The sequence below is a fragment of the Saccostrea cucullata genome, unplaced genomic scaffold (assembly GCF_032062105.1).
Source record: "Saccostrea cucullata isolate Sc308-1 unplaced genomic scaffold, CSIRO_AGI_Scuc_v1 ctg2336, whole genome shotgun sequence".
NCBI classification, from domain to species: Eukaryota; Metazoa; Mollusca; class Bivalvia; order Ostreida; family Ostreidae; genus Saccostrea; species Saccostrea cuccullata.
Window position 1 is genome coordinate 203,329 of NW_026925206.1, and position 17,141 is coordinate 220,469.

General features: G+C 32.6%; 1 protein-coding gene across 1 annotated transcript in view; it reads right to left on the reverse strand.

The window, feature by feature from the left end:
- Positions 1-205: 205 nt before the first annotated feature.
- Positions 206-17,141, reverse strand: part of LOC134268355 (cardioacceleratory peptide receptor-like) — a 37,939-nt gene continuing 21,003 nt past the window's right edge. The window contains exons 2-7 of the mRNA XM_062750594.1: positions 14,817-14,952; positions 11,759-11,953; positions 2,658-2,797; positions 1,703-1,874; positions 1,142-1,285; positions 206-656 (exon numbers count right to left, since the gene is read on the reverse strand). Coding sequence (XP_062606578.1) covers positions 424-656; positions 1,142-1,285; positions 1,703-1,874; positions 2,658-2,797; positions 11,759-11,953; positions 14,817-14,952 — 1,020 coding nt within the window. The 3' untranslated portion in view covers positions 206-423. The remainder of the gene's footprint in view (positions 657-1,141; positions 1,286-1,702; positions 1,875-2,657; positions 2,798-11,758; positions 11,954-14,816; positions 14,953-17,141) is intronic.

A 17,141-nucleotide genomic window follows, 5' to 3' on the forward strand; every position in this document is an offset into this window, starting at 1 on the left:
CCTGAATTATACAGTGTTCAATATAGTTATTATATTATTTATGGAGTAATCGAGATTGGTTTTGCTGGTTTGCCAGTACATAATACTAGACAAACCAACAAAAACATACACTAACTACACTTTAACCAGAGACCTTTTGCTAAAGACAATTTAAAATGAAACAACATAAACAGTTATACATGTAACATCGGTACTTTATTTTAAAAAACAAAACGTCACCGGTTCAAACAATGCAAGTACTATAGCACCAAATAGTAAATTTTTAACCTCTTTTCATGACAAGTATAAAAACTAATTCGAATAAAGCATTAATCATTATAAAGCTTATCTTTGAAGACTTAAACCTTCATCAAAGACAGCCACAGTCAACATATGCAGTGTAATAATGGAGCACAAAAATGTTTGAACTAACAGGATATGACGTCATACATTGGAAACTGAAGTCGTTGGTGGAGTTTGCGGGGTATTTGGTGAACAAAGTCTTTTATACAAAACAGAATTAAAAATGAAAAATATCACTGGATTTGCTGCACTATTCAATGAACTTAAACTTTGAAAGAAAACAATCAAGGCGAAGAGAGTCTGAGACGGAGTCAGGTGTCCAAATGTCTGTAGAATGTTGAAAATCCAGTAGGGGGACCAGCAAAGTATGAAAGCTGTAAATAAAATTTCTAGAACTAAATTTACAATTAAAAGCAGGAAACAGAAATAAAATATTGATTATTTAAGAGTATTTTTCTGAAAATAAAATATTTTCAAAAATAAGTAGAGATAAGATGTACGGTTTCAATACTATTTTTACTGTTCGGAACGACTTTTGAATAGAAGTAGGGAGAGGAAATTCGCATACTTAAACATGTACTTGTTTTTTTTTTAATTATTGAATTATCTAAAAAGACAAAACTTTGCTTACCAGGAAGGGACGTTAAAATATACCACGTGTAAACAAATTACACGCGTATCATTAACTCTCATTTTATCAGGGTCTTTCGCAAAAGAAAGCACTTCAGTAAAATCATTGACTTCGACTGTTATTTAATTTAGACATAAAACGAACAAAAATAGAAACAAAAGACATTTCAATATTCAAAATTCTTTTTAAGAAAAGATGTTTATCGCCTGAAAGCATTCAAAATCTTACCTAAAACTATAACAAATGTCATTTTGACGGTCTTTATCTTGGCCTTTGGTATTAATCCTCTAGAACTAGAATCGCACGTTCTCTTCCAATGTACTCGTCTCTGTCGAGGCGGCTTTAGCAATGTTTTTTCTTCAGAAAAACTATCTACAAAAAGAATTGATTTCATAATTTTTTGTTTAACGTTCTTTGTTTAAGTACAGCTCCGTGTAAAAATCATGCAAAGGGTGATATATGAGGGTTCTCAGAATTTGATGATTTTCCACATATAGTTTTCCCTTGCACTATGAACCATGTATGTAAAATAAAAAAATGTTTTGGTTCATGGTTACTATGGAAACGTGGGTAAAGATTTAAACATTAAAAGGATAGAAAATCATAACAATTAAACAAAGTTATGTTTTAGCAAATACAGCATCGCACTTATTGCTCCTCCAAACTCATTTTAATTAATTTGCAATTTGTTTCCCCTCCCCTTCAATTTGAAAACTGCGAGATTCAACACTGAGAATATTGATAATACACCATACATGGCATGCATTACTTAAGGAAACATAGTTTTACCTTTAGTAATCACTGTCGATAATTCCATACAAGAATGATCACTTTTATTTTTTGAAGAGGAGATGGTAAACGAAGATTTTTTCCAGACGATTGTCACTATGGTAATGTAACATACTGCTATTATCAAAGCTGGAATGAATAGGATAGCCAGAGTCACCAGAATTACGTACAACTGAAAAGCAATGAGTAATAACGTTTTAAAATCATGTATTTACCGAGGAAACTAATAAGTATTTACTATAAAATCAAAGTATGCAGGTGTCAGATAAACGAAGAAAAATACAGTTATTGATATAATTAGAAAAGATATAATACATACTTTTCCCGATCTGTCAACAATACAGTAAGAAAATTCATAGAAAACGTTATAGATTTCACTTACTACTATGAAATCATTGTGAGGGTTTAATTTTCGTTGCTTTGAGGTATGGGGAAACACACGAACTTATGACACCACGAAATGTAAAATTTCATATGCATTACTACTTAACAGGAACATTTGACCCTATGAACATATGTTATTTTACAGTATTTACATTAACATTTAATTGAATCAAAATTATCATGAAATAAAAGTCAGTAGAAATTAAAATTCAATTTAAATGCTTTTAGTTCTTTGTTTCTCAATTTGAATAGAAAGGACTTTGTTTAGGTGTGTAATATTCTGAGTATACTGTTTTTCTGGATAACAATTTAAAGTGCAGATTTTGAAATATTTCATACTTTATCTTGTTTTATGCATATAAATTCATAATGATATAAAAGTATGAAAGGTTAGTTAACTTGTTAAGACTTGATTTATCAACCTAAGATCTGTAAAAGCTACCAAGCTTAATCAATTCGATAATTTACCAAGATATGTCTCCCGTTTTCAGTTCAACGAAACGTTAATTTAACAACGGGACGGTTCCAAATCTAAATACGTGAAAACAAATTAACTTTTACATCAACTTACTTTCCACATCCATTGTTCGGGAAATTGAAGGTGACATTGTTGTTTGGAATGAATTTCGACATCCTCATACATAAACATTGGTAAAGAAAAGAGCAAGGAGAATGCCCACTGAAGTCCTATGAGGAGTCGGATACGGAACCCTGGAAGAAATAAGTACATTATTTCTCTATGTTAGAGGTTTTGGCTCCAAGAAAAACCCTAAATGGGATCATAAAATAGATTAACATTTAACTTTAATATAAAGATATTTTGGCTGCATTCAACAAAGTCGAGGTGTTCAGGCAGTTAAAAATAATCTCAAACAAGATTTAAGTTGCATTGAGTGTTATTGAACCAAAATGATAATGTTGGACACAAAACTTAGATTTTCTTCATATTTTGACATGCATGAAATCAGATACATTAGACTGATGGCACGCAAAGTTTTTATTTAAGTACCAGTCCATATAAAAATCATGCAAAAGGTGATTCACTCAGGTTCTCAGAATTCAATGATTTTCCATACATAGATTTCTCTTGACCTATGATCCATGTACGTAAAATAAAAAATGTTTTGGATCATGGTTACTATGGAAACCTGATCAAAGTAATTTCCTTAGCAACCAGCCAATTTTTCTATTTGAACGCACTGAAAATCACTGATCTTTAAAGCCTGATATTATATATAAAAACTTTAACAATAATTCTCATTTAATGGTGTGATAAAGACACACACTTTATTTGTTTATTACACACAAGACATTGATTTTTTATCTGAAGCTAGTACTATGGTAGACATTAGGATATATGTATGTTTTTGCTTTTTTGCTGATTCAGCATTTTCCTTGATTTTGACAATATTCAAGGTCAATTTTAAAAAAATACCAAGCTAATACAGATTTTTCATGACTTTCACATAAAAGTAGAGAACTTTCTCTTTTACAGATTGACTTTGAAAGCGTGGGTTTTTTGAAAAATCCTATTCGTTGCCTAGCAACAAAATTGAATGTTTTGATAGCTAAAAAGTGAAAAATGGTAAAGGGTTGGGTCAAAATCTTATGAATTTTTATCTTTTTGTGGCAGATACAATTTTTCAAGTAAGAGAAAATAACTCTCATATAATTTTAAAAGGAAAGAATAATTTATAATCATTAATCTCCATGGCAACAGGAATTTTTCCCTAGCAACAATGCAAAAACAGTTATTTTTTGGCCTTTTTGGTATAGATTTTGATAGGTACGAATAGACATTTTTTCTTAAAAATGCGATTGGGCATCAATGTCAATTTAATATGGGTCTGATAAAGTTATTTTAGTACTTTATTGACCCATGGGTACAATTCTGAACACTTAACGACCACTTTGGTATCTACAATTTACTTTTACATTCAGGCATTTTTTTCGCTAAAATTTTAGGGCTGAAATGAGATCTTCCACAAAAGACGTTATAAATGAAAAAATAAGTAGCTTCAGATACAATATCATTATGTAACAAAACATTTGAATGGATGACAAGATTCCATAATCAAATTATACTTGGGTTGCCATGGCAACTTAATGCACAATGACCAGAAAGCAAACTATCTGTGACCAAAATATTTGAAATTCTAGCTTCCATTAATAATTACTAGTAATACTTTTGCTAGCATTGCAATAAGCAAGCACACAGAAAGCTTTAAAATTCATAATTTAAGAAACTATATATTTTTATGGTTACCATGAGTACGCTTTGAAGCTAGTGTTGCTTAGCAACTGCGTAATATAACCAAATTTTGAAATGTACTAATGTTTCGGGTAAAAAAATATTATCATTGAGATTAATTCATCATTTAAAAATTCTTAGTAAAAAAATTCTACAGCTTTACATTCTAGAAACATTTCATTGGTGTATAAATGCTTTTCTGTTAACATTTTGTTTGGTATCTGCCTGTCTGTTTGTCTGTAGACTTTTCACATTTGTATCTTATTAAGAACCATTTCACCATAACTTTCCAGAAGCGGAGTTCAAAGTTTAGCGTATGAATGTAGAGAAAATGTCTTTGTATTGTTTTTAAGTCTTCTTCTCGAGAACAGCAAAATCATGATTAGGCATAGAAGTATCCTCGGGTTATGGAGATTCAATGTTATTCAAATCATGACCCCTGTGGGTAGGGCAGAGCCACAACAGATGGTTAACGTATACAATTGGAATATATAGGAAATACATGTATCTTAAAAAAATCTTCTCAAGAACCGCTAAGCCATAATTAGACATATAGAGAAGTATCATCAGCAGGGGCGGATACAGGATTTGTGGTTAGGGGGGCGTGGATAACTTTGTTGAGGCAAGGGGTCTGGGGACGGCCTTAAGGCCATCAGTGGGTCCAGGGCGAAGCCCCTGGAAGCTCTTGGGTTTTCGTGTATTTAAAAGTAAAACCAGGCAAAATAATAGTGCATATTTTTCAATTATTTTTGTTAAAAGTGGCATACAGGTCCGGATGTTTGAATAATTGTATTGAATGTTTCTCAATTCTCATTGTATTGTAACACATGCCACTATAATAAACGATTTACTTACTTATTACTAACTAATAGTGGTATAAGTTAGTAAGGTACCAAAGTACGACGTCTTTAATACTAGTCATATCATACTTTGAATGGTGGGGGACCAGGGAGCGCAGCCCCTGGAAGCTCCTGGTTTTTTGTGTATTTTAAGAGTAAAACCAGGCAGAATAACAGTGGTTTGGTTAGTTTTGTACCAAAATGTGGTATTATAAATATAAGTCACATCACACTTTGAAAATTTGGGGGGGGGGGGGGGAGGGGGAGCGTGCGCCCTCACGCCCCCCTTAAATCCGCCAGTGATCAGATAGTGTAAAATCAAGTTTTTTTTTCAAAACATGACCCCTGGGGTTGGGCACAGACACAACAGGGGCCCAAATATCTTACTTCTTCTTTAGAACAGCAAAACCATTATAAGTCATATTAATACAGAAGTATCCTTACGTAGTGTAGATTTAATGACACCCGAGGTTAGTTCAGGGCCACAACAAGGGTTAAAGTTTACAAAAGAATATTGGGAAAAAGTATTTTGAAAATTCTTCCCCTCAAGAACAACAAAACTGTGATTAGTAATTTTGAAATGGAAGCATCTTCAGGTAGTGTAAATTCAAGTTTGTCTCCCGTAGACATTTCAAACTGATCTGATTTCTGTTCCTTCAAGGCAAAAGTGCTTGAATAATGTGGGCCTATTGGCTCCTTTTTCTACAAAATAATGCACTTCTCTCTCCTAAAAATGAAGAAATTACATGTAATATGAAATCAAAATGCATATTGAAAATTGACAGTTCATGAATAAATATCTTGACCATCGCTTTCAATAATAATCACACAAATGATTAGACGAATTGATTTTATATAATTATCAAATTAAGAAACAATCAAACATATATTTATGTTTCCTTTTACAAAGGTACAGAGAGTAATGTAGTGCATATTGAACTAATGTAGTTTTCTGGGGTAAAATATAGAAAAAAAATACAATTGTAAATATAAAACCTAACACCACCTGTTCAAAGGTTAACGTTTTTGAAGGTAGGACAAATTCCAGGGTCAAGGTCAAAGGGTCAAGGTTGTTGGTTTTTAAAAAAAAGGCCTTGTTCCAAAGATTACATTTATGGGAAGTATGAAAGTGCTGGCCCTTACCGTTCAAAAGTTATGGCCAAGGTTAAAGTTTGTAAAAAGTAGGTCAAAATCCAAGTCCAAGGTCAAAGGGTCAAAGTTGTTGATATCTAATAAAAGGTCTTGTTACAAGAATTACATATGTAAATTATGAAAGACCTAGCCCTTACTGTTCAAAAGTTATGTCTAAAGTTTTTTCGTAAGTATGGAAATGTCCAAGGTAAAAGTCAAAAGGTCAAAATTGTTGGTTTCAAATGAAAGATGTTGCCACAAAGAATTGATATTTGAAATATGAAATTTTTAGTACATGTATCTACCGTTTAAAAATTAGAGCCAAAGTAAAAGTTTGGATTTTTTGTGTAAAATAGGGTCAAACTCCAAGGTCAAGGATCTTGATATCAAATTATAGGTCTTGTCACAAGATATGAATACTGGAAATATGAAAGCCTTCGTTCTTACCTTTCAAAAATTATGTTCAAAGTTGTATTTGAAAAGTAGGTCAGACTCCAATGTCAAGGTCAAAGGGTCAAAGTTATCCAATGAGGCGCCTTATCACAAGGATAACATGCATTTATGTGAAGTATGAAAGCCCTTACTGTCCAAACGTTATGGCCAAGGTTAAAGTTTTTTCATAAGTACGGAAATCTCCAAGGTCAAAAGGTCAAAGTTGTTGGTACTCAATGAAAGGTCTTGCCACAAAAAATACATATGTAAAGTATAAAAGTCCTGGTATCTATTGTTCAAAAGATATGAACAAAGTAAAAGTTTGGAATTTTTGTGTAAAAGCAGGTCAAACTCCAAGGTCAAATTTGGTGGTACCCAAAGAAAGGTCTTATCAAGGAATACACATGTGAAATATGAAAGTCATAGCTCCACTAAATCAAACGTTATAGGCAAATTGCGGAAAAACAGACAGACAGACCTACGGGCACGAAAGAAACTATATGCCCCCCGAAACTTCGTTTATTCGTTTACGGGGTGTGGTGGGGGCATAAAAATGTATATAAAGTAACAGTTACTCAAATATCATTAGATATTCAGTTACTCAAATATCATTAAATATTCTTCTATATTAATTATCTTCAGTCTTTTCATTCAATTCTTAGTAATTATAATGCCAAGACTGAAGAGATCAGTCATTTCTAAAATTATAATAAATACTGTACCTAGTTTTTACTACCTCACTTGATCATTCAGGCAAGTTCAGAATTACTAGTATAACCTAGGCTATTTTTTTAGCTTGCTGGAAAGAGCCAAGAAGATGCAAGGACAAAATGGTAGGGCACTGGAATATTATAAACTAGGTGCCCATTTGTTCTATTGGTCTTTTATTTTTCACCCCATAACAGTAAAACACAGAATGCTTATATAGCAGAGTTATTGAGCTGTGTCATTGTCAAGTCCACTCAAGAATTCATTATTCTGAATGGAGACCACCACCAACCCCCTAAGTACCTTCTTATTAATAATTTATCAATTCAGCAAATTAAAGTTCCAGTGGTTCTGAAATCTACCTCTGTGTTTTATGATGGCTCCAGCGCTAACTCACCTCTCTCTTTAAAAGAATTTGTAAGTACTAGAAAAAAGTGATATGGTAATGTCTTTTTCCATTTCAGTCGCACGCGTGGCGCAGTCGTTAGAGCATCTGCTCTAGAGATGAAAAGTAAGGAGCTGATCCCTATGTCACGGGTTCGAATTCCACTGTGGGACGTGGAGACTGGTCCTTCGGATGAGACCGTATAAACCAAGGTCCCATGTCACAATAGGTGCCGGCACAAAAAAGATCCATCACTGCTCTTAAAAGGGCCGTAAATGCCGAGTACAGGATACAATTTGCACCTCTCCACCGGCAAGTGGTGGTGTCTCCTTAAAAATGAAAAATTCTCGAGATGCTCTTTCTCTCTCTCTCTCTGTTGCTCACCTCTCTCTCTCTCTCTCTCTCTATTGCTCTTTCTTTCTTAAAATAAAAAACATCATTCTGTTTCTTTTGAAATATGTATATAATGCTTTATGTTGTGTGAATAAAAAAAAAATCTCGAGAGGGACATTAAAAACATACTATCAATCAATCAATCTTCCATTTCAAAGTAAAGCGATTGATTACCAGATATTTTCAAAACCAATAGACATTTTCACAAAAAAAATGTCATAAATAAGTTTCAACCTTTAGAGAAATCTTAACGAGGTTTCACAAAAATTCGTAGATGTCCTTGCCTGTAAAATTTAACAAAGCTTTATGAGAGCCTTTATCTTGAACACAGAATAGTAGTTACAGAACTGTAGCTCTCTGCTTGAGAAAATTCGGACAGATGAAGCAGAGAGCCTCAGATCCTAGCGTTGTAAAAACCTTCGATTTACGCCGACGATTTTTTGTCGCTACTTCAGGTAATTTATTTTGTGTTGTTTTAACTTTCTCTGGCTTTTAGAATTGTATCCTATAATTGCGTGGACCCTGAGGTCCACGCAGTAAATATATAAGCGAGGCTAAACAGGATGCCATGGGCAAACGACAGGCTACGCATGCGCGAATATGCTAGAGAGTTCGCACCTTAGGCAACTTGCCCGTAGAATAATTCGCCCTATTCGAATTAGAATCAATGTCATGAATTGGCAAATCGTGCATATCGCATCTATATATTTAGGGTCAGATCCGAATTTTTTTCTTATACGTATACTTTTATTGATTCGACATGTTTTATGGCACAAGCATTTCACAAAGTAGGAAGAACTTGCCGTATATCAATACATGTAACTAACAACTTGAATGAAAAACGTCATTCAACGACTAGTTAAAGCTTTTAAAAGATAAAACAAGTTTTCACCGGCATTAATTTTGTGCATCAAGGCTCGCAAAATAATTTGATATTTCAGTCATCCAATTACCGTCTCATAGAGGTCGGTAGCAACTGTTTTTCATGGGGGGGGGCTCTGACAAAAAATCTGAGTACTACAGAGCTGTGCCACACGTGAACCATCAGATCTATTTTTACCATGATAGATTTCTTCCGTATAAATCGGAGATAAAATTAAAGAATTTTGCTTTGAGACTACAATCCATTGGCGTCGGAAGCAAATTGAAAGTGTGGGTGCTGGGGGCTATGTGTAAAAAAAAAACTACACCTTCAAAAAACCTGACAAGCAAAAAAACAAAAACAAAAACACAGGGAAATGTCATTTTCCCAAACACGAAAATCCTATTTCGAGGGGCGGGGGAGGGGGGGGGGGTCAGGTTCAGACTTTGAACAGTACCACCACTTTCCTCTTTTTTAACCTATACTGCGACTTGTCGGTGGAAAGTGGGGGGGGGCTAAACCTACGCAGCAATGTTCAATGTCTATACTAAGTATAAATTTGGAAAAAAGGGGGGCTAATCCTCCCCCATACCCCGGTTCCGACGCCTATGCAATCAGTCACAAGCTGGCAGATAACTGTATTTTTAAATATATTGAATTTCGGTTAGAAACACATGCATATGGTCCATGTATTGCAGTCCTTTTTAAAAGGACAGCAACTTGTTAATTATATATTTAACTCTTATTTTTTTTATAATTTATTAAAGTTTATATACCTTTTAACGGTCCGAAACAGTCATGTAAATAGTTTTGTAGTTTCATAGTTTGTCCGTTTAAAAGAGTTCCGTTTTGACGTCCGTAACCAAAAACAGCCATTTGTTAGCGTTGAATGGTAAGTAAATTATCAAGAATTTAAGTTTAATGTATGATTATAATTATAAAATACCTTTTTAAAGCTGAGGGAATTATAAAATAGAAGAAAAAATACCCGACGTGAGCGACAAAAAATCGTCGGCGTAAATCGAAGGTTTTTACAACGCTTGGATCTGTAGCTCTCTGCTTTATCTGTCCGAATTTTCTCAAGCAGAGAGCTACAGTTCTGCAGGTAATAGAATAGTACCTAAGCTACATTAAATCAATATCACGTTATTATATCCATGGTAATCATAAAAAATATACTTTATGTAGAAAAACGAATGCTAAAGGTGCTTGAATAACCAGTTAGTTTAGCCCATTAAGCAAAAACTGGGGGCCAAGTACAGCTGTAGTGTACTTTGCAAACAAAAAGTTTTTTTGGCCAGTGTGCAACTTATTACCATGGCAACCCAAGAATTAGTTACTCTATGAAATCTTTTCATCAACAGAGGTATTTTGATATATACTACTTGTATCTATTTGTTTCTATTTTTCATTCAGAAGGCCTTTTTTGGAAACTATTATTTCAACTTCAAAAATAAATGACTGTATGTAAAAAGGTAAAGTGGTTACAACATTGCAATTGGTTGCTAGGTTGTCAGAAATGTTGCCATGGGTTAATAATGTAAAATTTACTTATTTCAAACCCATATTAAATTGACAATTTGCCTGATTACAATTTTGAAAATAATTGTCGATTTATTTCTAATATAATTTTTTAAAAGGGCGAAAATATAACTGTTTTTGCATTGTTGCTAGGGAAAAATTTCTGTTGCTATGGAGATTAATGATTATAAATTATTCTTTCCTTTTAAAATTATATGAGAGTTATTTTCTCTTACTTGAAAAATTGTATCTGCCACAAAAAGATAAAAATTCATAAGATTTTGACCCAACCCTTTACCATTTTTCACTTTTTAGTTATCAAAACATCCAATTTTGTTGCTAGGCAACGAATAGGATTTTTCAAAAAACCCACGCTTTCAAAGTCAATCTGTAAAAGAGAAAGTTCTCTACTTTTATGTGAAAGTCATGCAAAATATGTATTAGCTTGGTATTTTTTTTAAATTGACCTTGAATATTGTCAAAATCAAGGAAAATGCTGAATCAGCAAAAAAGCAAACACATACATATATCCTGATGTCTACCATAGTACTAGCTTCAGATAAAAAATCAATGTCTTGTGTGTAATAAACAAATAAAGTGTGTGTCTTTATCATACCAGTAAATGAGAATTATTGTTAAAGTTTTTATATATAATTTCAGGCTTTAAATATCAGCGATTTTCAGTGTCTTCAAATAGAAAAATTGGCTGGTTGCTAAGGAAATTACTTTGATCAGGTTTCCATAGTAACCATGATCCAAAACATTTTTTATTTTACAAACATGGATCATAGGCCAAGAGAAATCTATGTGTGGAAAATCATTGAATTCTGAGAACCTGAGTGTATCACTCAAATATCACTTTTGCATGATTTTTACACGGACTGGTACTTAAGGAAATTTTATGTCATTGTGGACTGCTGGCATGTTAGAAACAAAACAAATTCAAACAATGATTCTTTTTTTTTTCACTTTTAAAATGTCTTTAAAATACCTTTGACATGTTAGTGACAGAAACAACACAATCTCAATTATTCTTTTTTAAAATGTCAGTTTTTAAATGCCTTTAAAATAACATTGAAAGATACCATGTTCGACATAAAAATATCATTGAAAATCTATGAGCTTTTTATTCCATTTCAAAAGACGTAACCTTTTCCCATGGTTTGAAGCGGTCTTGCTACACAATCAAGCCTGTCAATACTAAGCGCCACCAGAGCGTACGTGGATCCATAAGATGCCACTCCCTGATAGAATCTGACTGCTTTACACAATACATCACCGCCATGCCAATCCACGAAGAACTTCTCTAAGACATCGATTAGCACAGAGAATCCTACCAGTACATCTGAATAATGAAAACATATTTTTTTCTAGAATTGTAATTACAATAACTTGACCATTTCATATCATCATACCTTAATTTGGCACCTTAAGCAATCGTAAATGATTCTTACTATTGTAAAATTATCAGTTTGCAAATCGATATTTTTAACAAATAAAGCGAACTTTATTGAAATAAGTAATATTATGGTCAGAAGTATTATATAACTTTAAAGAATCTATATATATATAAAACAGAAATAGCAATTGAATTACTCCTTATCTTAGTAACCTTACCTTAAATCTAATCGAACGATTTTGAAGGTTTATTACTACAAAAGTATGGGGGTTGTAAAAGAACATTATCCCTCGGGTATTTTATAATTAATAAACTTCACTTTTGATCCTCTGCATCCAGACAAGAGCTCGAATATCAGAGACGTCTTACATTTTAACTCCTAAAGGTTTGCCTGAGAAAATTATAGCCTTGGGCAATCATTACTGTTGAATTAATGAATTCCTACTTTTAACTAAAGCTATTTTAACTTTTTATTACCACAATTTCAATCAGTTTTTCGTGAAGCCGATCTTTAAGTGTAGATTTCATGAAAGCTTTTACTTGGATCAAAAAGATTTTGTGTACTTTCGAAACAAACAACTAATCTTTTCGATCATGCTTTGATCACAGTTTCCACAATTTACATTAAATATATCTTGAAATTTTAACAGATGGAACATGTTTTTTCAACTATAAATTGAATTATATGTTTTTATGAAACTCAAAACAGCAGTAATATATCATATATATTTTTTTATCATCAGATGAATATTTCAAATAGTCTTATATAAAGAAACGGATATTAATAAAGCTCATTGAAAAAAGCAGAGCAAACAAGAAGCTTTTAATTAAAACATCAGAGGTGGGATAAAGTGCCATGGAGTAGGAAGCATCCCCTGTCAACTTAACCGGCCATACCCACCGCATACCATTTGTTCTGATCGGGCAACCAGATAAAACTCGTACACAAGTCAGTGTTTTAATAATGTCCTAACAAAAAGTATGAAAAATTGCAGTCAACATTTGAAAAGCTATAGAATATAGTAGCTAACAAAGTGATTGAATCAACCATACAGCTTGCTAAATGTTGATTTTCAGCAAGACTGTTTTTATTCCTATTTCATCAATCTGTATGTAAATAGCTTGTCTCGTCTTTTTTTTTTTTTTTTTTTTTTAGATAATGTCCACATGTTATGGAATGCCATATACGACAGCCAACTGCTTACTGCCAACTGCTAACTGCTTACTGCCAACTGTCAGCTGCTTACTGCCAACTGCCACATATATTTGAATAAATTTTATGTTTATATTGACATTTATATGAATTTTCAAAAAGAAGAAAAAAACCAGGCGCGGATCCAGGACATTTTTTCCAAGAGGTCACCCAGCATGGTAAAATTAATGACCATTATGTTTTAATTTATGTAATATTTAATATATGCCATTGATAAAGTGCATTGTTTATTTCTATTTTCTTATTTGAAATAGGTAATAAAATGATTATATATTTTTTGCTTTTAATCTTTAAAGAAGTAACCCCCCCCCCCCGGAAACAACAAAACCCTTGAAGAGAGAAAATTTTATATAAAAAAAAAAAAAAATTGTCGTTTCGCAGATAAAGATGTTTTGAAAATAAATTTACATTTTTCATTATATTCTATAGTTAAAAATTTCCTCAAATTAAAGATGTATATCTCTGTGTGTTATAATGTTTCACATTCAAAGATCTTGGGGATGGGGTGGGGAATTTAAAATGTGTACAGTCATGGGTTAATGTATAAACTAAACGAACTAAAACTGACCATGGACCCTCCACTTAGAAAACGCCGATCAAACATTTATATCTCTTTGTTTTTACAAATAAGATATATTTTACATGCATAGATCTAGATCTAGAGAGACAGGTCCGGACCACCCTCTGAAAATTGTAAAGTTATTTAATGCACAAACTAAACCAACTAAAAGTTATTCAATGTATAAAATAAATCAACTAAAAGGGACCTAAGAAACCCCCCCCCTCCCCACCCGAAAACGCGGATTTGTGTTAAGTTGGTATAATAAAATGTCAGAGACATGAAGGTATGACGCATGAGAACCCCCCTCTCCCCGGCCGAAATAAATTTTCACATTAAGGAAAGGACTTTACGTTTTTTTTCTTGTCAAGAAATTCTGGGTTGGATTTTCTTTAACATGAGTGACCCTCTTGGAAAAAATGTCCTGGATCCGCGCCTGTTTTTTCTTTTTTTTTTTAAATTCACATAAATATCAATATAAAAATAAGATTTATTCAAATATGTGTGGCAGTTAGCAGTAAGCAGCTGACAGTTGGCTGTAAGCAGTCAGCAGTTGGCAGTAAGCAGTTGGCTGTCGTATATGGCATTCCATAGGCATGTAGAGCACGCTTTTATATATTGAATCAACAATGAGACATAAACTGCATATGCAGTTGACAAATGTACATTGTTAATTAACATAGGAAGTTAATCATAGAATATTGAATCATCAAGTTTATTACAAAATTTTGATTCGCCGAAATATGGCTGAAATATTGCCGACTCGGCGTTAAACACTATACAATCAATCAATCAAAATTTTGTTGCTTGGTTACTATTGACGATTTTTCTAGTTAAATATTCAAATATAAATGAGGCGTGGTTCACTCTTTAATAAATGACATTGAAGTTAAAGACACAAGATAATTACAAACAAATGATTAAAAAAATTACCTGAGAAAGAACAATTTCCTAACTCTGTCTGAACTGAGACATTATATCTGAGTAGCGCACAACGTATAACGTATATAAATTAATATAAAAGTAGAAATAATAACCTGCCAATGCCAAGTTTGCCATGAAAATATTCATTCTTGATCTGAGCTTTCTGGTCCGGATGATGACAATAAGAACCATGGAGTTTCCACTTAGGATGAACAGAAAGAGGACGCAGAGGAACACTCTCTGTTCTGTCTGAAATAAAAACATTTTAGTAGTGAAAGATACGTAAAATATATTTCAATTATAAAGGGCCATCATCCCTCGGCTCCCTGGTGCTAATTTTTTTTTTTACAGCTTATGATTATAAAAAGAAATTGTATACATAATACATAACAAATTCATAGTCATACATGTACCTTTGGAGCAAAATTTAATAAAAGATATATGAAAATTTTATAACAGAATAATGGTCATTTACTTCATTAGGTATTACCTCTTATCAGAGTATCGATTGACATTGATATGAAATAATTGCTCTTTTAAAACTTTTTATTTGAATTCTTTCTGTCTAATTTATCTTTGCTCATGAAGTGCTCTTGACATGCTTTATTCTAAACTGTTTATCTTTGCAGACAGAAAGCACTAGGAAAGCAAAGATTAATGAAAAAAGATCCAAGTACTATCTACTGACGTTCTAATAACTTGAACAGTCTGCAAGAATTCCGTTCAGAATGGATGAATGGGTAATGAAGAACCGCAATTTGAACAGACCTGATAAGAATCACTATAAATGATCATCACGTTTTATGTCCATTATTGCAAAAGGCCGCATCCTCCTAATTCGCATCAAGATACTACTATGCCAATAGTTAATCCATTTGATTGAGGAGTCGTAAAATAACTGTAAATTGTCATCAATCTTGTGGCATTGATGAGGATTTTAGACGTATAATTTTCAGGAAAAGGATTATTTGACGATTTTTTCCCCATAATTTCAATGTAATTGGGTTAATATATAGAATGAACATTATTTTTATCGATTAATTTAACTCGGACCCTTGGAGTTTGAATTATTAATTATTATTATTAATGAATCTAAAATACAATACATATGTGTATTTCTTGCAGTCAACTTGTTAGAAGTTGTCAAGTTCACAGGTGGATAAATTTTGATATTATATGTAATTGTATTCGAATATTTTATATCTACGTATACAGTGTAGTAGTGGAAAACTATTAATTACATGTACACCAATTCAGTAGTATGTCTTGACCCTATACAAATTTTAAGTTCAATTGGAACAAAATCGATACCATCAAAGCTTACATGTAGATGAAACATAGTAGATACATGTAGCAATCACTAGTCTAGGAGAAACATAAAACAAGTAATGCAATTTGTTCTTCATATAAATGTTATTAATAGATTACAATAACTTTGAACAAATACTCCTATATCATATAATCTGGTTGCTCTGCTGAAGGTTTTAGACCCTTCTTTGTAAGCAATATACTAGTATATCACGGTATTTCTGACAGTCCTGCGGAATAAATAAATGAACCAATGATAGAAGTAATAACGTTTGCATATGTCTGAACTTTTTTCCAGTGCTTTTATTTAATTATCCATCTTTGTTAAGCGAATACATCTTGTTATCATTTTTTCCTTTCTTAAAGACGATTTATACATTATACTGCTGCATTTGTTAAATAAAAGACGTATACTAGAGAATCAATGCAATGCAAGCCGTCCATAGCATGTAAAATGGTTCTCACATCAAATTAATAGTTTTAAGTCTGTCGCTAAGATTAATGTGAATTATTCATAGAGCTCTACGTTATCGTATGAAAAATAATAATAATACATGAACATGCTCTCTACAACAATCTTAAATATGAGAGGAAGAAAAGCCTTGTTGTGCCTTCTTTTCGACATTTATATATATCGACGACGCATAATCAATAAACAGATATATTATGTCAAGTCGATATACAATTGTATCCCAGTGAGCTTAAAATTAAAGATACCACAGAGTCTAACACATCTGTTTCATATTTGGATGCTTTTTTAATGAAAAAGACGTTAATGGTATACTTGATGATTTCACCTTTTCAATCTTTCTCATGTACATGCATATGGAGTTTATGTTTCTCAGTTCTACGTGAGAACAATTTCTAAATCGAGACAAGCTATTGACGAACATGTTGATGAAACAAGATCTAGAATATGAACAGAGTCGTTTTAATTCGTCATTTCACAAGTTTTTTGGTCGATACATTGCCATTGTCAGCAAATACAGTCTACATGTATTATCAAATCAAATGTTGAAGACTATTTTCATGCTAAAATTCACAAAAACAACTTTTCACCCGTGTTATTACTTTCAATGTTTTGGATTCAATTGACTTGGCTGGTCAAAGAGTTTCTTTAAAAAAAATCA